This window comes from Symsagittifera roscoffensis, chromosome 3 (assembly GCF_963678635.1).
Source record: "Symsagittifera roscoffensis chromosome 3, txSymRosc1.1, whole genome shotgun sequence".
Classification (NCBI taxonomy): domain Eukaryota; kingdom Metazoa; phylum Xenacoelomorpha; order Acoela; family Convolutidae; genus Symsagittifera; species Symsagittifera roscoffensis.
The window spans coordinates 27,622,702-27,649,436 of NC_087064.1; the positions used below are offsets into that span (position 1 = coordinate 27,622,702).

At 33.8% G+C, this 26,735-nt stretch overlaps 2 protein-coding genes across 3 annotated transcripts in view; one reads left to right on the forward strand and one right to left on the reverse strand.

Moving 5' to 3' along the window:
- Positions 1 to 22,928, reverse strand: part of LOC134841959 (uncharacterized) — a 45,754-nt gene extending 22,826 nt beyond the window's left edge. Inside the window, exons 1-4 of one of the 2 annotated variants that reach the window (XM_063858061.1) lie at positions 22,713 to 22,928; positions 21,703 to 22,474; positions 989 to 1,502; positions 5 to 214 (exon numbers count right to left, since the gene is read on the reverse strand). In XM_063858061.1, coding sequence (XP_063714131.1) covers positions 5 to 214; positions 989 to 1,470 — 692 coding nt within the window. In that variant the 5' untranslated portion in view covers positions 1,471 to 1,502; positions 21,703 to 22,474; positions 22,713 to 22,928. Of the gene's footprint in view, positions 1 to 4; positions 215 to 988; positions 1,503 to 18,138; positions 18,193 to 21,702; positions 22,475 to 22,712 lie in introns of those variants that run through there. The other variant, XM_063858062.1, reaches the window with a different exon arrangement.
- Positions 1 to 26,735, forward strand: part of LOC134841199 (long-chain-fatty-acid--CoA ligase 4-like) — a 454,776-nt gene that overhangs the window by 226,827 nt on the left and 201,214 nt on the right. The gene's annotated exons all lie outside the window — the stretch shown is intronic.

The following is a 26,735-nucleotide window of genomic DNA, read 5'->3' on the forward strand; positions in this document are numbered from 1 at the left end:
GAACCTGAGTCTTGGCTCCCACAGGTGCGCTGGGAACTTCTCCCTCCATATGGTCCCATCCCTCACTTCTTTCGGTTTGAGAGTGGGCTCAGTCCACCTAGCCTGCAGCACCAACTCAGTGGTGAACTGCTGTCTCTTTGTCTCTATGTCAAAGATGGACAGAAATGCGAACATGATCTTCACTGTTCTCGCCGGCTTATTTCCAGTCATGCCACTAAAATTTATAGTAAATGCAGAACTTTGTTCAATGACAGTGCCAGTTACCAGGGGCGGATCTAGGATTTTCTCGAGGGGGGCGGGGCTTTTTTTTAGGTCGACCAAATTGATTTTCCGAGCTCTCCTAAAGCAATAAAAGACGCTGTTTAGACCAAATTTTCTAAGCCCGTTTTTGGGCCCTTTTTGGAAAATTTTGAATAAAAAATTGGGTTTTTTTTTGGCGCGCGCTCCCCCCTCAAAGTAAGTATATATTGGCGCCGAAGGCTCCTTTAGAAAAAATTTTGGGGTCCGCCTTCAAATATGAATATCTCAAAATAGTACAAAGGGGGACCCTTTGGGTAGGCAGGGGGTCGAATCCCTGAAGGAAGGCGTCCGCCCTCCCCTAAATTCGCCCCTGCAAGCAAGTTACCAATGACCATTAATGACCTTGAGCCGTCAGTTCTAAAAATTTTTGTATTTTCAATTAAGTGGTGTCAACTAATTAACTCCTTAACGAAGCCAAAAAAACTTTAACGTTAACAATAGAAACCTCTTGATTAACTTAATTAAATTTTAGAAATCGATACTATCGTTTGAGGTCATAAGTTATGAGGCCAGATTTTAATCTGCTCGCTCAGCAGATAAGTAAATTTTCTTCGCAAAGCACACTGCAATTTAGTTACATTATTCAAACCATTATTTTGCCAAAACATTAGCAAAAAAAATTCTGCTGAACATTCTGCGGCTAGTTGAGCCTGGGTTTTAAGCTCTTTTTATGACTGATTGAACTTACTTGCTGATGTGAGCTGGAATGCTATTTAGCATGAAGTTATCTTCAGACGAGTCTTTTTTCTGGAACTCTCCGAACCCTCTTCCCACGGCACAGCCATTTGCATGCGAATTTGCTTCCTCCAAAAGCACTTTCAATTTGTTCACAAAGTCAGTAGTCGCCAGATTACTGTTGAAGCAGCTTCTGTTTACGTGATTTGCGAGAAACTCCGAAGGTTCCGAGTCGTGGTCTTTCTCGGGAGGCGGCGAAATATGAAACTTCGGGTAGCTTTGTGTCGGCGGCACTGACTCGCGAGTGGCCGAGTCAGAGTTGCTTCGAATGGCCGTCCGAGAGGAGTTATTGTTTCCTGTGTCGTTGTTATTCGTGTTGTTGTCGCAAATAGAGCGTAAAATATCTTCGGAGGTGTGTCCAACTTGCACGAGAAGTTTCAGTAAGTCTCGTATTTGCCGAGAGTTGAAATCTGCGGGGGCAGGTTCAGGTGTCATTTTCAAAGCACGTCTGTCAGACTGGAGTCTGTCTGAAATATTCTATCGTTTCAAGTTTCAGCTCAAAAATAAATCGCAAAATAAAAGCTATTTGTAAAATTATTTTTTCAATAATATCTCTGATTGGATTTTGAAAAAAATGATTTTTTGTGCGCTTAAGAAACGGCTGAAGCAAATTGTATGAAAGTGTGAATTGCATTGAGTAAATTATTGGTATAAAAAGAAGATAGCATCGTTTTAAGCATTGTTAATACCCTACGAAAATGCCTGATAGGCACAAAATTGCAGTTATGAAGATAATAAGTATATTTTAATCAACAAATTGGGTCTTTGTATTGCAAATTGTCAGTGATTAAAACATTTCCTTTAGCCTGCGGGTTACGCCTCGGGTCTTTATTTTATGCGGCTCAAAATTACCAAACGTCAATGAGCTGATATATTTGATATTACGCTTCAAATTTCCGTTAAAATTAATTACTTTGAAAAAAAAGGTTACAATTAGGTTGACTTAAATAATTAACAAAACAATCAGAAGCTTAGTATCAAACAAGTTAGTTAATTCAACTTTATGATAATTTTGAGACGCTAAAAGATCAGATAAATTTTGGTCCGCATAACAAAACAGACTACGAATCTAGCCGCTAAACTATTGAACTTCGTAGTATTCGAAAAAAGTGAAGAAAGATTTTCGCTAGGGGTGGTTTTTTCTCCAGACAAATTTCGACTAGCATTTTTTTTGTCGTTTGAAGGAAATGTCATTTTTTGTCTTATATCATTTGAAAGAACAATGTTTTTGCTCAGAATTCTGATGATTCATTTTTTCTAAAGTTATGTGGGATCGAAGGCGTCAATTTGGCTGACTTGAGACCAAAATGTATTGAAGCAGCATCAGCGTAAACAGTTCTTACATATCGCGTTGTATTTTGTACATACAAAATAGACCTCCTGAAATTATGGCCAACTTTTCAAGTCCAGAAGAACTCCACAAACTTCAGATGGCGGTGGGCACACTCAGATGTTTGCCTTGAGACAGGTTCCCAAAAACACTTCAGATTAAAAAAATGTAATATCAAACCAAATATGGGTTAAGGTAGCCCCCGATTACCAAAATGTGAACAAACGTGGAAAGTAAATAATTTAGCACACTCATTTTTAAAAATGAATTTGCTTTCAACTTATTTCAAACACACGACTTTTGAATTTTTTCTTTGTTTTACGTTTTTTGGACAGCGGTGGTGTGTTTTCAATTGCTGCGAGCTAGAAACCATGCACTTTCCGAAGACGACGAAGAAGCAATTGTGTTCAGATCAACCAAATCAACTTTTTTGGTAAGCTAATCAGAAACCCGAGTTTGAAGCTTCAATGATGCTGGCGCTATTCAACAATTTTCTCAACAATCGGCTCGGTTGAGTATTCATAATAGATAAGCAATTTTTTGGACCGTCAATCAAAAAATTCAATCATGGGCATGTATTTTTTGTTTGTGTGGTTGCTGGTGATATTTTTCTCACTCACATTTCTATCACCACCATTGTCCTGGTTGCTATCAAATCAATCATTAAAAATAGAACATTCAAAGTATGGCAAAGTGGAGATTCTATCGCTGAGGATGTATCTCTTGTCATCTTAGGTTGACAGTGCGGTTCTTTTTTTGCTCGTGTTCAGAACATGCCTCTCGGAGATAAACCGAGTTTTTTTTCGATTCGTAGAAGTTTTTTCAGAAGTGAGAATTTTGATGTATTTGTCTTCAGTCAAAAGACGTCACCTTAGTGTTGCCCTTTGCAGAAAATTTGCTTGTAAAAGTATACAAAAACGTTGCCTATTATTCAATTCGTTTCTTGATTTGTACATGATTTTAAAAACCGAAAAAACACGTATACATCTTCATCCAAGGAGTCAACTCCCTCCATTGAAAAAAAACCTTACTCAACCCCCCTCACCCACAGATACTCACAAAAATATTTTTTTGGAATTTTTGTCGAGAACAAAAAATTTTCAAACTCAAAGATTAATACCTGGGGGCATTTTTCACTGAAAAACACTTTGTACATACAAAAAATTTAGATGCATTGCATAAATGTTTCATAAAATCAAAAAAAAACAAAAAAAAAACAAATTCGAAGTATTTTTCAAGTTTTGTTTATCGGTTTCCGACTTTGCGTATACCAGATAAACAGTCTTTGACCATTTTATAAGTTGATCATCCATGATACAACTATCCGAACGCAGTAGTTAGGAGCTTTATAACGTTAAGAAAATCGTTGGAGTTACAAATTTTACATAATCAGTTATTGGGAATTTATATTTTAAAACGAAAGGAAGAGGTATAATCAATGAGCAGATTTTGATTGATAAAATTTTTCCAAATGTAATATAAAGCTCATTTACACGTTGAAGAGCCCAAGCACTACCATGAGATGAAAGTTTTCCTTGGTAATGCCTTCCATTTTTGCGAGCACTTTGAGAAACAGTTCATCAGACAAATTATTTTGCGTACAGGTTTGTATCATCAAATCAATGAAATTTTCAGCTTGTTCATCTTCAGGCTTTGCAGGCTTTGATCGGCATAACAGTAGCATGTTTGATTAAGTCAAATTCAGCCGAAAACTGCAATTTGCACGGTCAGCTAGAAACTTTTCCTAAAATCAATTTTGAATCACTTTTTATTTTCAAAATAGTTAATATGGTGAGTCATTTATTTCATGTTTTTGTTTAGAACGATGATAGTTTCAAAAATAAGTTTCACGGCTGATTCAAAAATTTTAATTAAAGCTGAGAAGTTGTAATATCGTTGGCCCTGTTTTCATTCAAGGCTGAGCTAAAAGGGACGCTGGTTGTCGCAGTTTTCTGGACAGTAAATCATTGCCTGCCTGAATTTTTCTTTTTGATTCGATTTTTCTGGATCGCTGTTGAAAAACCACCTTTCTATTGGAAGAAGTTCAATCAAGGGCTTGTATTTTTGTTTTTGTGGTTGCTGGTGATATTTGTTTCACTCACAGTTCTATACCCCTATTGTCCTGGTTGCTATCAATACCATCAGTAAGGATAGAAGCATTCAAATCATGGCAATGTGGAGATTCTATCGCTAAGGATGTATCTCTTGTCATCGAAGGTTGACAGTGCGGTTCTTTTTAGCTCGTGTTCAGAACATGACTCTCGGAGATGGGTCGAGTTTTTTCGATTCGTACAAGTTTTTCAGATGTGAGAATTTTAAGGTAATTTTCTTTAGTCAACGAACGTCACCTTAGTTTTGCCCTTTGCAGAAAATTTGCTTGTAAATTTATACAAAAATGTTGCTTATTATTCAATTCGGTTTTTGATTTGTAAATGAACTAACAAATGGTTTTGAATACCAAAAAAACACGTACACACCCTTATCAAAGGACTCAACTCCCTCAAATAAAAAATAAAAAGCTTTACTCATCCCCCCTGACCCACAGATACTCACACAAAGAACTTTTTGGGATTTATGTCAAGAACAAAAATTCTCAAACTCAAAGATTAAAACGTTGGGGGCATTTTTTCACTGAAAAACACTTTGTACATACAAATGATTAGGGATCATTGCATAAATCTTTTTTTATAAAAAAAGTAAATTCGAAGTATTTTAAAAAAGTTTCAAAAAACTTTTCAAATTTTTGTTTATCGGTTTCCGACTTTGCGCACACAAGATAAACACTCTTTGACCATTTTGTTAGTTGATCAACCATGATAAAACTATCCGAACGCTGTAGTTACGAACTTTACAATGTTGCGAATATCGTTGTAGTTACGATTAATCAATTATTGGAAATTTATATTTTAAAAGGAAAGGAAGAGGTATAAACAATGAGCAGCTTCTGATTGATAAAATTTTACCAAAACTTTTATAAAGCTCAATTACACGTTGAAGAACCCAACCGCTATCATGAGATGAAAGTTTTTCTCGGTAATGCCTTCCATTTTCCGAGCACTCCGAGCAAAACTTTGTCAGACAATTTTTTTTGCGTACAGTGAAAAAATTAAACCAGCGATCAAAACGGGGAGGGATCTTCTATTTTTAAAAAACAGAAAAACAAATTTATTCTATGTTTTTTTATCTTTTAGCAATTTATAAATGAAGTGTTCTATGAGGCCTACTAAATGTCTTCTCAGTTACTCATCCTTAAATTACATAAAATATAAACACTTCTTACCAAGAGTATCTACATGGGTATGGTTAAACTTTCACAAATCTTCGTTTTGTAAAGCAACGCATTCAATTCAAATTCAATTCATTCGATTCAATTTAAAAGTCAATTTACTTCAAAACTTCACTTCTCAGAATGGATGAAACAAACACTAATCTCACAACAGTTACAGATAAATAATTCGGTGTTTCAGATAATACAAAAAATACAGATAAAAATGTTTCAGATAAAAGAATTCAGATAAATATTTCAAATAAAATAGATAAATAATGTTTCAGACAAACAAAGTTTCATATAATTTCAGATAAATAATGTTTCAGATAATACAGATAAAAAAATCGGTGTTCCAGATATTACAGATGAAAAATTCGAAATGAACTATTGAATTTAAGTTTCTTAACTTGTACTTCTTAGATTGAATGAAACAAAAACCATTCTCACAGCAATTACAGAAAACGATTTTTGCTTTTTCTTCCACGATAATCCCGAGAACACAAAACAATTTAGTGCGCACTTCATTTGAAATTCATGGCCAAGCTGAATATTATGTTTTTTTTATCTAAAAAACAGTTGAAGAAGCTGCATTTAAGTATGTGCAAATTTTACTCCGTTTTGTAGACAATAATATCTCAGATTGGATTTTGAAAAAAAAAATGATTTTTTGTGCGCTTAAGAAACGGCTGAAGCAAATTGTATGAAAGTGTGAATTGCATTGAGTAAATTATTGGTATAAAAAGAAGATAGCATTGTTTTAAGCATTGTTAATACCCTACAAAAATGCCTGATAGGCACAAAATTGCAGTTATGAAGATAATAAGTATATTTTAATCAACAAATTGGTCTTTGTATTGCAAATTGTCAGTGATTAAAACATTTCCTTTAGCCTGCGGGTTACGCCTCGGGTCTTTATTTTATGCGGCTCAAAATTACCAAACGTCAATGAGCTGATATATTTGATATTACGCTTCAAATTTCCGTTAAAATTAATTACTTTGAAAAAAAAGGTTACAATTAGGTTGACTTAAATAATTAACAAAACAATCAGAAGCTTAGTATCAAACAAGTTAGTTAATTCAACTTTATGATAATTTTGAGACGCTAAAAGATCAGATAAATTTTGGTCCGCATAACAAAACAGACTACGAATCTAGCCGCTAAACTATTGAACTTCGTAGTATTCTGTTCTAGCTTTTCGAAAAAAGTGAAGAACGATTTTCGCTCGGGGTGGTTTTTTCTCCAGACAAATTTCGACTAGCATTTTTTTTTCAGAAGAACTCCACAAACTTCAGATGGCGGTAGGCACACTCAGATGTTTGCCTTGAGACAGGTTCCCAAAAACACTTCAGATTAAAAAAATGTAACCAAATATGGGTTAAGGTAGCCCCCGATTACCAAACTGTGAACAAACGTGGAAAGTAAATAATTTAGCACACTCATTTTTAAAAATGAATTTGCTTTCAACTTATTTCAAAGACACGAGTTTTGAATTTTTTCTTTGTTTTATGTTTTTTGGACAGCGGTGGTGTGTTTTCAATTGCTGCGAGCTAGAAACCATGCACTTTCCGAAGACGACGAAGAAGCAATTGTGTTCAGATCAACCAAATCAACTTTTTTGGTAAGCTAATCAGAAACCCGAGTTTGAAGCTTCAATGATGCTGGCGCTATTCAACAATTTTCTCAACAATCGGCTCGGTTGAGTATTCATAATAGATAAGCAATTTTTTGGACCGTCAATCAAAAAATTCAATCATGGGCATGTATTTTTTGTTTGTGTGGTTGCTGGTGATATTTTTCTCACTCACATTTCTATCACCACCATTGTCCTGGTTGCTATCAAATCAATCATTAAAAATAGAACATTCAAAGTATGGCAAAGTGGAGATTCTATCGCTGAGGATGTATCTCTTGTCATCGTAGGTTGACAGTGCGGTTCTTTTTAGCTCGTGTTCAGAACATGACTCTCGGAGATGGGTCGAGTTTTTTCGATTCGTCCAAGTTTTTCAGATGTGAGAATTTTAAGGTAATTTTTTTTAGTCAACGAACGTCACCTTAGTTTTGCCCTTTGCAGAAAATTAGCTTGTAAATTTATACAAAAATGTTGCTTATTATTCAATTCGGTTTTTGATTTGTAAATGAACTAACAAATGGTTTTGAATACCAAAAAAACACGTACACACCCTTATCAAAGGACTCAACTCCCTCAAATAAAAAATAAAAAGCTTTACTCATCCCCCCTGACCCACAGATCTTCACACAAAGAACTTTTTGGGATTTATGTCAAGAACAAAAATTCTCAAACTCAAAGATTAAAACGCTGGGGATATTTTTTCACTGAAAAACACTTTGTACATACAAATGATTAGGGTTCATTGCATAAATCTTTTTTATAATAAAAATAAATTCGAAGTATTTTAAAAAAATTTCAAAAAACTTTTCAAATTTTTGTTTATCGGTTTCCGACTTTGCGCACACAAGATAAACACTCTTTGACCATTTTGTTTGTTGATCAACCATGATAAAACTATCCGAACGCTGTAGTTACGAACTTTACAATGTTACGAATATCGTTGTAGTTACGATTAATCAATTATTGGAAATTTATATTTTAAAAGGAAAGGAAGAGGTATAAACAATGAGCAGCTTCTGATTGATAAAAATTTTCCAAAACTTTTATAAAGCTCAATTACACGTTGAAAAACCCAACCGCTATCATGAGATGAAAGTTTTTCTCGGTAATGCCTTCCATTTTCCGAGCACTCCGAGCAAAAATTTGTCAGACAAATTTTTTTGCGTACAGTGAAAAAATTAAACCAGCGATCAAAACGGGGAAGGGTCTTCTATTTTTAAAAAGCAGAAAAACAAATTTATTCTATGTCCTTTTATCTCTTAGCAATTTATAAATGAAGTGTTCTATGAGGCCTACTAAATGTCTTCTCAGTTGCTCATCCTTAAATTACATAAAATATAAACACTTTTTACCAAGAGTATCTACATGCCTATGGTTAAAATTTCACAAATCTTCCTTTTGTAAACCAACGCATTCAATTCAAATTCAATTCATTCGATTCAATTTAAAAGTCAATTTACTTCAAAACTTCACTTCTCAGAATGGATGAAACAAACACTAATCTCACAACAGTTACAGATAAATAATTCGGTGTTTCAGATAATACAGATAAATAATTCAGATAATACAGAAAATACAGATGAAAATTTTTCAGATAAAAGAATTTAGATAAATATTTCAGATAAAATAGATAAAAAAGGTTTCAGATAAATAATGTTTCATATAATTTCAGATAAAGAATGTTTCAGATAATACAGATAAAAAGATGAAAAATACAGATGAAAAATTCGATATGAACTATTGAATTTAAGTTTCTTAACTTGTACTTCTTAGATTGAATGAAACAAAAGCCATTATCAGAGCAATTACAGAAAACGATTTTTGCTTTTTCTTCCACGATAATCCCGAGAACACAAAACAATTTAGTGCGCACTTCATTTAAAATTCATGGCCAAGCTGAATATTATGTTTTTTTTAATCTAAAAAACAGTTGAAGAAGCTGCATTTAAGTATGTGCAAATTTTACTCCGTTTTGTAGACTTTTCAAATGAAAGACTAATGAATGAAACTAAAAAAAATGGGTATGATAAAACGACTTAAAAATTGAATTTTTTTCTCGATAACTATTGCATCAAAGCTGCTGTGAAGTTTTGGATTTCATCATTTGAAAGTCCTGTTAAAACATAACAAAGCACTTTTCAAGAATTTTCAGCAGAAAATAACACACCTAACGCAAGAAAAAAAGGAAAAACTCAACAAGAGATCGGAATGGGCATTGGCTTCTAAATTTAGAAAACAAGAAAACGGAAAAAGTATATTATACATAAGTTTTTTATCTTTTTAATTTAGAAACGAAGCACGTGAACTTTATTTAATTTTTAATACAAATTTATGCTACATTTATTCCCAACTTATCTATTTTGTTCTCAAATCATTATGATTAATCTTGTTTGAAAATCTCCCATTTAAACTTGTGACCTATGACTCCTACTATTTTCCCAATCAGTTGCACGAGCTCGAAATACTTATTTTTTTAATGGAATTAAATTTATACAGACTTCCGATCTAATAACCTTGCCTTCGCATGGTAAAGTATTTACGACGGTTGCGTTTTTTGAATTGAAACCGTTTCTTAACGTAAAATTTTAAATTCAATTCGAAACTGCGCATTTTGAATTGAATAAACAACAAGCATATCTCAGAACAAATGCAAATTAATAGTTTGGCAGGTGTTACTACCATAATTCCAAAAACACTAAATTAAAATTCTTACAATATCGAAAATTTTGTTTTGGAACTTATGTTTTCTTGAAAGTTTTGAATAAAAAAAACAACCAAGGAATTTGATTTTGAATTTGTGCATAGACTCTCCTTTATCAGTCAAACTTCTTTTCAAAATGGCAGAAGCTAAATTCGAAGTTGTGTTACCAGACTATTTGAAAAAAGTTTTAATAAAAGTAGATTTTTTTGCAAAAACTCTCAAATTATCTAGTTTCAAAGTTTATTCATCAGATAGCGACTTCAATCACAAGTATTACATTTCTTCAAGTGACTTATTACAAAAATTGCCTTAACATAATTTGATTCACAGGAACAATCAAAACACTTTTGGTAAACCAAAAAGTTTCAGTGTTCCGTGCACTTTTTTTCGAATATTTACTTTCTCCTGTTACAGATGTTAAAGGGAAGAGTGATCTAATCAATAAACTTGAACAAGCACTCAGTTTTTCTTTACTACCTCTGGCAGCAAATTTTGAGTCTTTGGATTCCACTGCATTCAAGACACGCCTAAGCATTTTGGAACTCTCTGCAAAACATCATTCAGTAAACAACCTTCAACGAATCGTAGTACAGCAAAAAGGAATGCTGTTGGGGAACAGAAAAATACTGATTTCACAGTTATGCCTGCTTCATCCTTAAGCAAAACTATTAGACTATCGTCATTAAAAAAACATGGAGAACAGACATGCTCAAACAGATGTTATGAAAACAGAAGCCTTGGGAAGTCTTAAATATTCAATTAATGGACATCATTCTGCTACTTTTTGCATTTTGAAAGACAATTTGGGTTTTTTACGGTTTTGTTATACTGTGGTCGGTAGACATGATTTCAGCTTTCGAGCTAAGAATTTATTTTGAAATTTTAAGCGACAAAAAATGCGGTATCTAGATAAATCCGTCACTTTTCAGTATTTTTTAACCACTTGTTTGTACTTGGATGCTGATTTTGTTTGGATTTTGATTGGAAAAGTAGACAATATAAGGGTTTGATTGAAACAGACAAAACAACACTCGACAATTAACAGAAACAATATGAATTTCTTGGATTATCTGTATTTTTGCTTGATGCAACACAATTTTTGCAAGAAGATTTTAATACTGGACCTGAGTGTATCTACGTTTCACTTTTTCCAATTAAAAACTCTTGCCCAGGTCATGTGACTGGTAATACTTTTTGCTATCTTTTCATTCTTCATGTTATAAAAGCAACCAAACCAAAATTGTTTCAATTGTTTAAATGCTGATTGATAGTCATGCTGCTAGCTCAATGAAGGAAAATCAAAAATTTCTTTCTAAACCGTCCCATCATTTTAAACAAGAGGGATTAAAAAAGTCAAAAAACCTCGCATCTAAAGTAACTCTCTTTGTGCTAAGCTAACACAACTTATACAGTTTATTTTCTGGCGCCAATTCTATTCAAAGATTTATCGAAAGAAGCGAAAAAAACTTACAACTGAGTTTAACCCTTACTCATAATTAAATACCCTTACTCATAATGGTGAATACCCTTACTCATAATTAAATCAAGTTTTTGACAGATTTTGTTTGAGGAAACAAAACTTCCAATTCACTTCTAAAAAATGGGCACAATGGATATTCAAAAAAATCGTGAGCAATTTGGAAGATAGTGGCTGCTTAAAGATCGAACTGTTATTATGTCAAGAAAAGTAATTTTGCTAGCGACAATCTCATTTTATTTCAAAAAATCAATTAATAAAACTTTTTACCCGAACAAAATCCCAAGTTTTTTAATTGGAAATAATGCGAACAGTACTACTGTGCAAAATACGTACTCTCCAAATTTGGTTGTTTATGACCAATCAGAATCCTTAAGATCATTCAACGCCAATAACTTAAATAACATGACGTGGACAGGCATACTGAATTGTACAGTAAGAAAGTAAACAAGAAAATGAAAGCTAGCCCGTAATTGTCAAGTTAGAAAAATCGCGATTGTGTTTAAATGCATTGCGCGCACTTAGAACCGTCAACCTGAAGGCAAAAAAGAAGAAAAATCCTATATTAAGCCTGGAATAGGAAAACACCACGGCGGAGAATACTGATTGCTTTTTTATAGACAAGGGTGGCGTCGAACGGTCGTTACCTGAAAAAAATAATTGGTGGAATTTTCGTAAACTTCAATTCTCTTCCGTCTGCAAAACTTTTCTTCGTCACACAAATCAGTTTTGTTTCGTTTCGTTAATTTTACAAGGGTAGCAACTAAACTAAAAATAATTTTTAAATTACTGCTATGAAGATGGATTCTTTGTTTCCTTAACGCTTTGAAGGATGTTTTTTTTTCATTATTACAATTACATTAAAAACAATCAGAAAATTTATTAGATTATTGTAGGAAAATTCTACAACAAAAAGCTGGATAAAAATATTTAACAAATTTTGTAGCGCTTAAATGTTTTGGTTAAACATACAATGTTTGCACAAATAAATCATTTCTTTCCGCCAAGTTTCGACTACTAGTTGACTTCTCGCCTAAACTGATTAACAGTATTTTGATTTGCGTTCATCCAAAAAAAGTTTGAAAAACCAATGTCAACATCAACCAAAATTTTTACCTTTGCATATTATACCTTAAGAATATTGAAAAAGCAAATCTATAAAGTTCCTATAAATGAGGGTTTATGTAACAGTCAATACGAGGGAGATTTAAGCAACTATTAATTTAGTTCCTCTAGAAACATCCCATTTGCTTGCATAACCAAAATTATTTTCAAGATGATTTTTTTCTTGAAATGTTGAATGCAAAAACATTTGTTACGGCTACTATTCAAAGAGGGCGAAGATAAAAGAAAGCAAAACTATTAATGGGCGGAAAATTATGTTTGAACCGGAAACAAAAAGTTATATAACTAGACTAGGATGAGGCTTTTCCACAGAAAATAAATCTGTCTGTGTCTCTTCAAGGATGATTTCGAGACTACAGGACTTCGAGCTTAAGGCAACGAATTTAGGACCTCTGAAACAACAGAACACTTTTCAAGGAGTTTCAGAAAAAACTTAAGGCTGAAAAAAGAAATTTAATCGAATTGGAAAAAAATCAACCAACGGGGAATGGTCTTCTATTTTTAAAAAACAGTAAAAAAAACTTTTTCTATGTTTTTTCATCTCTTAGCAATTTATAAATGAAGAGCGGGTTAATTATGTTGCAAGGCAAGCTACTTCCAATATCTCTAATTACTCCGATTTGGCGCTCTGGCGGCTAGTATTGGTCGTGTAGTTAATTCGTTTTCAATTCAGATTACACTATACAAACTAGCGACTGCAAGAAACTTTGGCAGAGTACTTTTGATGAGTGCAGCACCTGAATTGATTGATGTTGCTATAAAACAGAAGTCTCCAAAACGGTTCATTCAAACAAAAAAATGGCAAGTGAACAGCTCTGTGGCGGGAGACGTTGAAGAAAGACAACAATCAATGAGTTCAGAAAGCGAACGTTAGTATAACATTTGAAAAAGCCTATTATCCAGAAAATTAAAAATGCCTTTTAGTTTAAGGGACCAAAGCTTGAATTCAAAATAACCGTGGACCGTAACAATTTTGTTGACCTGCACAAAACTAACTTGGAAGTACTATGCAAAACCATTCAGGCAAAGAGAGTTGGTTTGAGATACGACAACTCTGATCCCGCTGGGTTTGATTCACCATTCACCGTGTACAAATCCTTGTTTTATAATTTCTCTGAATGCACCATTTCTGCAATTGGAATTGAAACAGAAAACTCCGAGAGTAAATTTGCTTTAAAACAATTGTTTGAAACAAAGTTTTCGAACAGCAAAAAGGTTAAGAAAATTTGGCTTAAAAGCCAGGGATGTTGCTTTAAGAAACTCTCGCAGCATCAGAACCCAATTCCTTTACATTTCGAAGAAGTAGGCTCTGTGATAAGCATCTATTGATTAAAGTTACCTTCAGACTTTCCTACAATTGCCCTCATGAAGACTTTGTAACTATAGCTGAAGAATTGGCGAAGCAATGCAAGCTTCAAATTCTTGAAGCAATCCTTTATAAAATAAATTGACTGTGACAGACCATGTGCTTTCTGCTATTGAATCAATTTTACTCAAAACTCTGCGAATTATCCGTATCAATTACCAACAATCGATCAGCGCAGCTGGCTGAAAAACGATTGTTTTGCTCTTGAATACGTGAGACAAATAATGATGATAGCAATGAACAGCCCTACTACTTGTCTGGCGTCAAACGGAACGAATAATTTCCGTTATTAAAATTTTGGACCAGTGAAAATTTTTTTGAGACAGAACGGTTAGCCTATAGCAAGTACAACAATTGGAACACGGGATTGTAAACGTCTAATCTTCAACATTTAGTCAGCGTTGCGATTGTTCCACGCGGACCTGAAATCACTCTGGATTACAACCAGCAGCAAGTTGCTAAGCGAATTTGTTTTTACCGTACACAAAATTAATATTGGGATCATTTGATATAGTTATCATTAGTGTTACACAAAGATCACTAGTTTTACACTGGCATCATTTGGTATCATTAATTTTACGTAGAACCATTGGCAAAATGTTTTTACCTTAGGATCAATGGGGATAAGTAGTCCTACATAGGAATAATCAGGGACCATTAAGCCAGATAATCAATGTAGGGATCAACCAAATATCCCAGTAGTTTTTCCTACTACTAGCTGCGTTCACATTTGTGTGACAAAATAATCAATTAATTTTTTATCTATTTTTTTTTCATATGAGTTTCCGAAATGTCTTTAATGATTTTTGAACAAAATAAATAACTTGTTGTTGCAATGAAAAAAAAACCAATTCGTGAGAAAAAAAACTTAGTTTGCTAATATTTAGTTCTTAGAATTGAAAAATTATCTACCCAGAGGTTAGATAGAACAATTACAAATTTTTAAATTTTTCCTGTTTTGAAGCCATTAGTTTTTTCGAAAGTCAATCAGTTGTCCGTGGCATTTAAAACAGTACAACAAATATTTCATTTCATACGAGAATACAATTAAATAACGCGAACAAAAAACAACGCGAACAAAAAACGACGCGAGTTAAACAAAAGAAAGAAAGTTACTATTGTAGTTACAGGGTAAGAAGCTTTCAACTACTTCCTTCTAACTTCATGGACAAATAATAGAAACAAAATGAACAGAAAAATGCGCGCCGAAAAAAGTAATTCCGCTCAAAGTTTTCGAAGTGCCCAAAAATTACATTTTTGGCCTGCTTTTTCAAAATTTCTTTCAAAACATTGACTGTTTTTTTTTTTTCATTTACTAAAAAAGGCCACAAAATTTTGAAAATTTTTTCGAAAATACGACCCCCCCCCCCCTCGAAAAAGTCCTGGATCTGATCCAGTTTTTCGCTATTTTCCCCAAAAAAACGCTCTCTCGCCTGGAGCATCAAAATGAGGGTTAATAATTCAATAAATAGCGTGACAAAATAAAACCAGTGAATCGTTTTTCAAATTTTCTATTATCTTTTTTTACTGAACGAACCAGAAGTCCTAGTAGCTTTAAGCAGCACTAGCGTTCAATAGTTACACTTTTACGGTTTTCGGGCAAATTTCTGTCAGATAACAAAAATTTTCCAAGCTTTTTTATTCATTGAAAGCATCTTTTGTTGCGGCAAAAGTGGGCTTCAAAAGTTAATGTAAAATGATGCAGAGGAAGTTCAAACTGATGCAGTCATATTTGAGCAGCAAAGATTTTCTTTCAGTTTCAGGGAAAACCAATATGAACTATTTCAGGCTACTAAAATTGAATGAAAGGTCATGTTTACCATAGGCGAAAAATCACGGAGAAAAAAAATTAGGGTGAATTTCAGCAAATACTACAGCAAAATTTTCATACTTTTCCGAAAAAATATATTTACAAACGATCTGGTCATTCCCTTCATTCGTGCATTTATGATTCTTAAAAGCACACTTAAAATCAAACTAGGTGAAGAGGACATGCGGAAAAAAAGTGGAAACAACTTAACGCCGTATCACTGGCATTCACATGTATGCAGGCTGATTGTAATCAGAAAAAAATCATGATTTCACAAAAATCAGGAAAATCGCAAACCATTGTTTTCTTAGGTAACTAATAAATGAAGACAAAAAAATGTTTATGAAGAAAATGTTTCTAAAATAGTGCATGAAACACATTAAAATCTGTAGAAGCATACGCGCACTCAGTGAAAAGAGAAAATAATCGATTATATTACAATTATAAATGTACTTTTATCAAAATTATAATTAATTATAAACGATTAACTTAGATGTTTAAACAATTTATAGACCGGTATAATGATAAAAACTTTTTGTGACATTATAAAAAACTATCATCAATTATAATTGATTAAAATTTTTCCAAAAATCGCTTATAAACTTTTATAATATCTTATAATCTTTTATAATCAATTATATTCTCTTATAATCTATTAAATAAGTTCTAATTTTTTTTCTTTCAAAAATCTCTAAAAGTGAGATGTCTTGTCACTCTTTGGTTCATCTGAACACAAAGTTTTACCGCGAAATAAAAACTTCATTGAGATCCTTTCATACAAATTGAAAGAATCCCGCGGTTGGTGAAATATAATTCTTCTATATAAATCATCAATCTAAAGCAGTGTGCTGACATTTTGTTGGTCAAAAAAAAATTAAAATGTGCATCATGAAACAACTATAATCAAGAAGAAATGGAAAAAAAACGTTATACATTTGAATTGGTTTAAAAACTGTTCAGACAATTTTCCCATTTTTCACATAAACCAACGTCTACGAAAAGGATAAAATATAAACAATTCAGGTGAAAGGTCGAAGACAAAGTGGGCAAAAAAGGGATTATAAACAACTATAATCGATTATAATTGATTCTTTCTGCATAACATTTAAGTTAGAATTTCCGATGAAAATAATCGATTATAATCGATTATAATTTTTTATAATTGATGATACTCAATTTCAAAAAGAGAGATTATAATCGATTATAATTGATTAAAATCAATTTTTTCACAATTTTTGTAAGACTGGTACTAAAATCAAATAATAATTGTTTATTAAGGCTTGAAACTGGATGCTAGTACTCGTTGGTCACGTAACAACCTACATTAGATTGAAAGACGTAAGGGAATCAACTATTATGCAACTATACACACCAAAATGAACAAATTTGAAATTATAAACGTGTTTTTCTCAAATTGGGTGAAGAATAAGATTAGACAAAAATAAGAGAACAAAAGTTTCTAAGAATTTCACCAGAATTAAAATGATGCAATTTTTTCCCGAATTTTTGTTACAAAATTCAACCATAAAAGTAGGTCATTTTGCTTTTTTTAGACAATCAATATTTACGCTAAAATTACCGAGTAACCTCTTAAGAAAGTTGTATTAAAAGAAGCCTCCTACACAGCGCAAACGATATTTACAAGGGGTTAAACTTTCAAAACTTGCGTAAAACGTTTGAATATTTTTAGCCCAAGATTTTGATTTGTATATAGTGAAAATGACCTTTTTGATTATCAACTAAAAAATATAATTTCTAACAAAGATTTTTATAAGTTTTATCCTTCTAAAACTGTGTTGGACTAAGTAAAAGGCTTCTTTTGATATAAATTTCACATCAGATAATTTTTTTGGGTTGAAAATTCGGTTCAGAATTTCGGGAAAGAATTGCACTATTAATTCCTGTGAAATTCTTAAGAAACTTTTGATCTCTTCACTTTTTGTCTAAATTTAACCCAATTTGAGAGAAACGCGTTTGAAATTTCGTTTTTTCCGAATAATTTAAATCAGCACTGTACTTTTTATTTACTCATGTCGTGTATATATACATAATGATATTCCAAGCTCTCTTAAAGCGCAAAAAGACTTCTTTTTTGAAAAATTTCTGCGCCTCACAATCTTCTGCGCCAAAAAAAATCATGGTAAAAAATTGTGCCATTAATTATGCCAGAAGAAATAGCATTTTTGAAATCTTTTGTGCAAAAAATAACGTGTGTCAGTTCAAACCGTTGTCAGCCAGCCCTCAGCTTTCCTTCATAATGAGGTCCCCTGGCCTTTAGATCATTCAACCAATTATGGTATGTATTAAAATAGCGGCAAAATGATACCCTTTACGGAACTTTCGCCCTACACTAAAAACGCTAATAAACTGTATTTCATTCGCTCAGTACTCACATTGAAGGGAATGCCGTGTGGTTAAATTGTCTGCTTCTAAGCTCTAAGCTGTCTGCTTCTTCTGCTGCAAATTGTCTGCTTCTACGCGTTACAGAAAGCAGCAAGGAGACCAAAATATTCTAACGAAACTGAACGGAGTCATCGATTAACAAAATATAGACGGGATTTCCCTTCTTGGTTGACAATCACTTGACAGGGAGTTGATTAAAAACTTCAGATAGCTAAACATCGTCATAAAAATAATGGCATCGTATAAATAGAAGTTGCTTAGATTATGAAAAGATTACGAAGAAAAAATATGCATTTATTTTGTTGATTGATGAGACGGCGAACTTTGCTCTCAGCTTGAAAAAATTACAAACGACAATTGATGCCCATTCTTCATCAGCAAAATGACAATGTTTGCTTATGATTTATCTAACCCGGCGCAGATCCAAGGTTTTTGGGGAACCCCTAATTCGACGTTTTTTTAAATATTTTTTGGAACAATTTTTACCAAAAATTGGGTTGTTTGGAGCGCGATTTTTCCGTCAGTTTAGATATTTCTTGGCGAACAACTTTTTAAATTTGGTTCAAAGGTTTCAAAGGTATCAAATGTCCAATGATTTTTTTTGATACCTGTTTTACGTGGAAAAACATTAACAGTCGAAGACAAAATTTTCCGTCTTTTAAATGGTCGCAACAATGAAAAAGGTGTGACTAGCGTTTTAAACAGCGGAAGAAATACCACAGAATTTTGTTCCAACCTTGAAGGGGATAAGAACTGTCTTTTGTGCTTCTTTTCTGCTGGACCAAAGTTAAAATAATCCTCCAAGTCCTCCCCCATCCCCCCCCCCCCCGCTAGGTTAATTTGGTTCTGGGAATTTCAGCCAATAAGAAATGAGCATTTTACATGCAGCGCTTAGTAAATTTAATGAAATGCTGGGGTGGAAGGGAAGATATTAATTGGTCTATTTTGGGGGGATGTTAAGTTGATCCTTTCTTCTTACTTTTAAAAAAAATTTTCCTCGCACACATCATTGACAGATTCGAGAAAAACACGCCAGACTTAAAGTTTTTTATCTAATTTAGAGAGAATAAAAGGAGCAAGAAGAGCTAAATGTTGTCATCTAAAAGAGTAGAAAAAATAAGCTTTCAGTTCTTAAAAAAAACTAACTTTGATGCCTGTTTTAGCGCTTCCAGGAACTAAAAGCTGTAAAAAAGTACAGTGCATCTGAAAAAGCAGAAAAAAGCATTATTGCTTTGATTATTTTAAGCGCTTTCATTAGATGTCTAATTTTCATAACGAACCTTTCAAGACCGAGGGGAGTTGAGGTTGAGCCTCAATTAAAAACCTTGACTATGAATCGGGCAACGATCTAAATCACATCGTTATCCCGCTCTTATTAACGAAAAAATTAAGATGAAAAGATGCTTTGATACTTTGCTTTAAACAAGCTTCAGACAAACATGTATGATTGTTTTAAGCCTTAGTTTAGAAAGGATGGAAAACGTGCGTCATTGCGTCATTAAAAAAGATGATTGTGAAAGTCAAAATCCGAAAATGTGGGAGACAAGCTTCGAAGAAAGTTGATTTCGCGTCACTATTTTTAAGAGTATTTTATGTTGATTTCAAGTTGTTGATTTAAATCAAATGTCATAAAAGTATTGATACAGCTACCATCAAAATTTAAATATCCCAAGCAGTAGTGGAAATAGTGGGGAGAGAGGGTGGACGCCTCCTCCCCCTCAGGGATTCGACCCCCTGCCGACCCAAAGGGTCCCCCTCTGTACTATTTTGAGACAACCATTTTTGGCTGACTGACCCTAAAACTGGCCTGTTTTTTCAAAAATTTGGTCGATATGGGGTCTTTATAGTGATTTGGGAGCGCTCAGAAAATCTATTTGGTCGACCTAAAAAAAGGTCGACAAAATTTTCATTTTTTTTTTGAAAATCCGCCCCCCTCGAGAAAATCTTAGATCCGCGCCTGATCCCATGAATGATTTATGATTTTTGCATCCCATGTTAGGGGGAGAAACAAGAAATATATAGACGAAATGGGCAATTTGTTTTAAAAAAATATCGGTTGAAATTTTTGAAAGGTGTTTTGAGAATACTCAGATCTTCGTGAGTTAATTTAAGTGAGCTTTAAAACAAGACTGCTTGTATATCAGGGCAAAGCCTGAATGTTTTGACTGCCCCCTAATCTATATCGAGTAATTCTGTGGGAAAAACATTAAAGAACTACAAAATTTTGGGCAATATCAAAGATCAAGCGCAAAAAATTGAGTAGGACGAAAATAAGACGACCACGTAGGTAGCCTCAATTAAAATTGGAACAATTTTGTTGTGCGGGATAGTTCGCCATGCATGATTAAATTTGGATACGTTTTCAGGACTATGGATAAAATCTTTAAAGTGTGCTTAAATTAGTCAAGAGCATAGCCAAATTGGCAATTCTTAAATTCCTACAACTTTGCAAAAAATGACCAGAGCTATAAAATGTTTTTAAATTTAATTTTAGGAAATCGATATCTTCAATGAGCACAAACTTTTACCCGCACTGGTGTTTCTTGGTAAATAAGCGATTATCATGGATTATACCGGCAAAAAATTTAACCCATATAATCGGTTTTCATGACCCATACAGCCACGGACATGGATTTTTAGGGGAGTATAATCGATTGTTTTCAATGTTTAAGCATCCATTATAGTCTAGTATTTTGACAATATAATCAACTTTATAGTCCACAAAAATTCATGAAAAACATTTTTTTTCTGCAAAAAATTCTTAATAACTGATTAAACTCTTAAAACGACGTTTGGATGAAATTTTTGCACATTTTCAATTAATAAAGTATCTGCAGACAACAAAATATATTATAAAGTCAACATTTCTGTAAATTTAGAACGCGAACGAAAATGTTCGGCTATCGGCTCCGCTTTCGTAATTGCCCTTCTATTAAAAAACTCAAAATTGTTTAGCGCCATTCCCCCACCCCGCCCCCACTCTCTGTCAACCCCACCTCCCCCCCTTATTCTCAGCTTACCGCCCCCACTTCCACTTTTTACCTTCAAAAAAAGGTGAGAGTCCTAGGTGAATGGCGGTTTTTACTATGGCGATGGTAAAACAACAACAGTTAAAAAAAAGTTGAACTGCGGAATTGCTAAAATAGAGAAACTTAAGTAAATAAAATCATATGTAAACCTAAAGAATTTATCAAACGCAATCCGTAGCAACTGTACTAAACAGGAAATGAGATAACTTTCAAACTTTGCAAAGTTTGTAAAATTCATCAATATTCTCTCAAAAGACTCACTATAATCGGTTATATTCGATTAGTAATGGATTATTTTAATATAAAAACATTATGATTATAATCCATTCTTAATGGGCTACAAAAAATTGTTTTTGTAATTTTATAGATACTGACTATAAAATGACAATATAATGGAGTTTTATCCATGAAACTCCATGCGGGTGAAATCTATTATTTCGATCGCCAAAAATTGAAGGAATAAAAAACCACACCAATGAGCAGAAATATTCGAAAGTGGGAACAATTAAGAGAAGTAATTCTTACCAGTTCGCTTGCTAATGTTGCAGCCTACAAGGATAAATTTAACCTATTCCAGTAGTTTTTTTCTCTTTGTTGAGTTTACTCTAGTTTTACGAAAGACGGCCTTTGAATTTCAAAGTGGCTAATTCAGGGGGCGGGGCAAAAGCTAAACGAATCTTACTGGTAATAGGAGTCGCGGAATTTTAACAAGCTTTGATTAAAAAAAAGTAGATCAGCTGACAAAAAGTGCTGAAAGTTTGAGTGTAAATCTAATTGGGCTTAATCCTGGCAGTAGTACATTTGGACAATATTTTAATGGCATTGACTTAGGCAAATTTCTAAATCGGGATGAATGTAAAATAACATGAACCTTTAATGGGGAAATTAGTGAAGATTTGAGACGAGGAGAGACTGAGATTATTCCAATTAAAGTTGCATTGAATTGAGTAAACCGGAATCAGAGTTGTGGAAATGCTATAATTGAAACTAAAAAGTAGTTATAAGGCGACAAAGGAGAGCTTGTTTTTCTACTAAAAAATATCGGAAGTAAGAAAAAAGATATTCAAAATAAAAAATGTCAATTTGTTCCTTTAATATCTTTTTAAGAAGTGTTTCCTTTTTGGCACTCACAAAAGTGATAAAATTACTTTCATTCAAGAAGCCTATCAAAAATATTCAAATTGAAGCAAAATGATTCGAGTATTTCTAAAAAGAGGGAACTTCAAAAGGAGCGGCCCGCGCTCAAGATTTTTTCTTCATACTTTTAAATTAGAAACTGCGCGCAAATAAAGCTTTGCTAGAGCCAATTGAGATCAAAATTCTGCCCAAGAAGATTGCCGCTGACGTCAACAAAAAGGTTTCAATGGAAAATTTGACGGAAATTTTTGAAGCGTACTCCATAGCTCTATTCACTAAAAATACGCAATCGAGCACGCTTCAAAAAATTCCGTCAAATTTTTCCATTAGAACGATTTTTACCAACGTCAGAAACAATATTGTAAAGCAGAATTTTGATTTCTGAATATGATTAGTACTTCGCTAAGAAAATTTTGTAGTTGTTGCAAACGAAGGTTGAAAAGTTGTTGATTTGAAATGAGCTACGGGCTTTGATCGAGATTTGAAGCTTCAAAACATAGCTGGGCGTCAAAGTCACTTCTGGCTAACGTATGTCAGTAAGCAGCAGATTTCGAAACTTATGACAGTACGGATCATATGATTGAAAATAGTGGAAATGTCCGCACCTTTTGAGTTTGAATGTCTGATCCAGTTTACAGAAACTTCTACGGCTGGTGGTTTAGAAGGCGACCGGCTTAAAGCATGGGAATACATTTCGCTAGTCCAGAGTAAATCAAACAGCCCTGAGGGTTCGAGAACTGGAAATTGACCAGATATTCAAAATTTCTACGAAAATAGACTTTAAGTCACGAGTTTTTTTGGCACTGGTCTTGGATTTTATCGATTTCATAATTGAATTCAATTCAATTCCCCGAAAAGACGAAAATAGCGAGAAGCTGAAAATTCATGTATTTTCCCTGAATGACTTCAAATTCGAATTCTAATCATTGCAACTCTTCATTTTTGAAACGATATTCCTTAAATATCATAGATCAGTGTTGTCTTATTTTTTTTACTTTGGTACTCTAGCACCGAAGGCTACAAGGGGTGGTGATTAGAGGAAGTATAAACTCTAATGCCCCCTGTGTACTTTATCATACTCAAGTTCACCGCGCTGATATGATAAATTTCACCTAAGGTCATTTAAAACAAGTTTTACATAAAATAGAGCCCATATCTCGAATGATTGTCTGGAATTACAATTGAGGCGTCTTCGGTGAAAAAAAATATAAGTGCAATATATTATGAATTGGACCCAATATTTTTATAGTGCTTAATTGATCGACAGACAAAAAGCCTACTTTTTTGGTAGCTATTATTTTCTGCTATTGTATTTATGTAAAAACAATGAACATGCTGTGATATCGTTCTAACATTGACCGCAAAGTCAGCGTCTCACTGATTAGGTCACATACATTCGTTTTTTTTTGCTTGCGAAGTAATAAACTGAATCTAATTTTATCTTGATAGTAGTATGAGGGGCCGCCAGGGATCATTAGGGGGGGGGGGGCAAAATCACCTAAAATAAGACGTGGGCGCCTAAGATCCGACACCTAAGGGGTCCTAAATTATCTTGTAGTCAGCCGGCATTTTGCTGGTGGATTACAAGATCCTCACTTGAGGATCCAAATTTTTGGGTGGCCTCCCCCCTGAGGATTTTACCAAGAGTCATATACCAATGTAGCAAATTTCTAGATCCCTGGCGGATAATCAAAGTAGGATCCTTAAAAAATTTTTCATCCGATTTATGTTTGGAAAATAGCATAAATGTTTAGAAAATAGCTCTTTGGGAAGAATGAAATAACTCAAACGCCTCTAGTTAGTTTTGGTGTTAAGATAACGAAGCTTTCATTTTCATCAAAGTTAACCGAGTCATTGTGACCTTCTTAGGCTCGCTCCATTTTTTTTAGTTAAGGTTTTATAGTGTCTATATATTTGTTACGCTTTCGATAAGCAAGCCTTATCAAATTAGAACATCGACTTCTATCAGTTTAATATAACTATTTGCCTAACAGCATCACTGTATAACTTGTGCTAACATGCTCAATTTCTGAAAGTTTTGAGAAGAGTCCAATTTCGGAACAAGACAACTACTTTTTTCTCGACAACTTTCTTTTTTTTAGTTGTAAAATTTCGAAGTTCCATTTTGTATAATCAGTATTATTTTATTTCATTTTCAGTTTTGTTTTTCTCGCTTTAAGTGGCTTCAAAAGTTTCGACTCATTTTATATTGGCTTTAATTCTCATATTGCATCATTTGACGTGCTAAAATGTTTTTTGGAGTGCTTGTCGACCCAAGCTTTATCGGCTCAGTAACCATTGAGTAAGTATTGCGTCGATGCTAATTTCACCTCTGTAATTGTCATCCTTGTAATTTTTGCTCAAAATGAACTTCCTTGATGAAAATCGAGACGAACTTATTTTGGTAGATTAGTTTTTGTCGACATTGTTTTCAAACGTTTTTTTATCTCATGAGCTTTCGTCCCATGATCTGTCGGCCAGCTCGGCATGATAAGTTTGAGTTATTTTGCAGTTGATGCAAAGCTCCGCTTCGCCTCTGTGCGATAGATATCTGATTTTTTCATTTCAACTAGCCTTGAATTGATGGCGATGAAGTCGCGACAGAAAACTAAAGGAATAGGCTCCCATTAACATGAGCTGTAATTCATGTCGATATAGCTGTGTTTCAAGAACAACCTAATCTCAACATATACTTTGCAGGAGGCGTCGCTTGTTGAGGGATCTAAAGTGTATGACGAATGGCAGGCGCCGGACCACCCAATCTACATGAAGTTCACCATGTTCTCCTTCAACAACTCAGACGAATTCGTCAATGGCACGGATGATAGGCCATCGGTACAGCAAGTTGGAGTGCTCTCTTACAGGTGCGTCTGTTGATTTGTACAATTAAGTGTCAATGATTAAAGTGAAGGCACTCCTATTGGTCATTTTGATTTTTTTTTCAGGAAAAATCCTTAAAAGTTGGTCACTAAAAACAGATTTTTCGCGTCTTAATTGTTGCTTTTTTTCTCATTCAATTTCAAACTCATTTCAAAATTCCCTGCGAAGTTACAAATGTATCTCATGCTAACTTTTTTTGTAGGTTTTGACCCTTTAGTAGTATGAGGGGCCGCCAGGGATCCTTAGGGGGGAGGGTCAAAATCACCTAAAATAAGACGTGGGCGCCTAAGATCCGACACCTAAGGGGTCAAAAATTATCTTGTAGTCGGCCGGCAATTTGCTGGTGGATTACAAGATCCTCACTTGAGGATCCAAATTTTTGGGTGGCCTCCCCCCTGAGGATTTTACCAAAAGTCATATACCCATGTAGCAAATTTCTAGATCCCTGGCGGATAATCAAAGTAGGATCCTTAAAAATTTTTTCACCCGATTTATGTTTAGAAAATAGCATAAATTAGCATTCTTTCGCCCTTTGGTTTGTTCGACTTGGAATGCTGCCGTACTTTTGGAGTGGGTAATAAAACAAAGCAAGCATAGCTTTGGCCAGCATAGTTTTAACGGTCTATTGAATGCTGTAGAGTGTTTCCATGATTTAAATGTATTAACACTGAAACGTATGTAAACCATAATTACTCACCAAGGTTGCATTCCGGTTGCAGTCGTCGCTGTTACGTCTAGACGATAACGCAAAAGTAAATAATGGTAACATTGTGGAATAATGAATTTCGAAAAATGAACTTAATGGGAAGTGTGGCATACAAGTGACATTGATTCGGAGCATTTATCTTTCACTGTTTTTTCAATTGGGTCTCAAATAAAAAACGAATACATTCACAATCATCACACAGTTTTCGTGTCGAGAGACAAAAAAAATTGCAAATAAAGAATATGCAGAAAATTGTAAAGAACAGTTTTATCTGGATGAGCTTTTACAAATAACGTGGTGTATTTATGCAAAACAGAAATATGGAAAAGCAACTAATTTGACCTTTGCTACCTATGAAAATATCTTTGATTATTCATTTGATTTCAACTCAATGTTGATTGAGAAAGGACCGGAGCGAAAAAATACGACTTTGTTTTAATAAACTTTCAAAGTATCAAAAACTTCCGGTAGTTTATCTAAATATATACCATCGAGATATAGGTCTAAGTAAGTAATACCTGGAAGGTTACTTTCATTTTCATTGGCTTGAAATTAAGCAAGTCGGAGAAGTGTTAGCAAAAATTAAAAATGAAATTGGAAAAACGAACTGTAACTTCAACGGTCTTGGAAATTATCCATGAGATATTTATTACTTTGAAAAAAACGTATCCAGAAAACACCAACCGTCGGAATTATTTCTTAGCTGCATGTTCCTTATTCTTCTTCTCGACTACTAACGATATAAACTGCGATGTTGCTATCAAGCTGAGACCTTATGGTGGACTAATCGGGATAGAAAATTCTTCGTTAGACAAATATTTAAGTGATTCAAAAA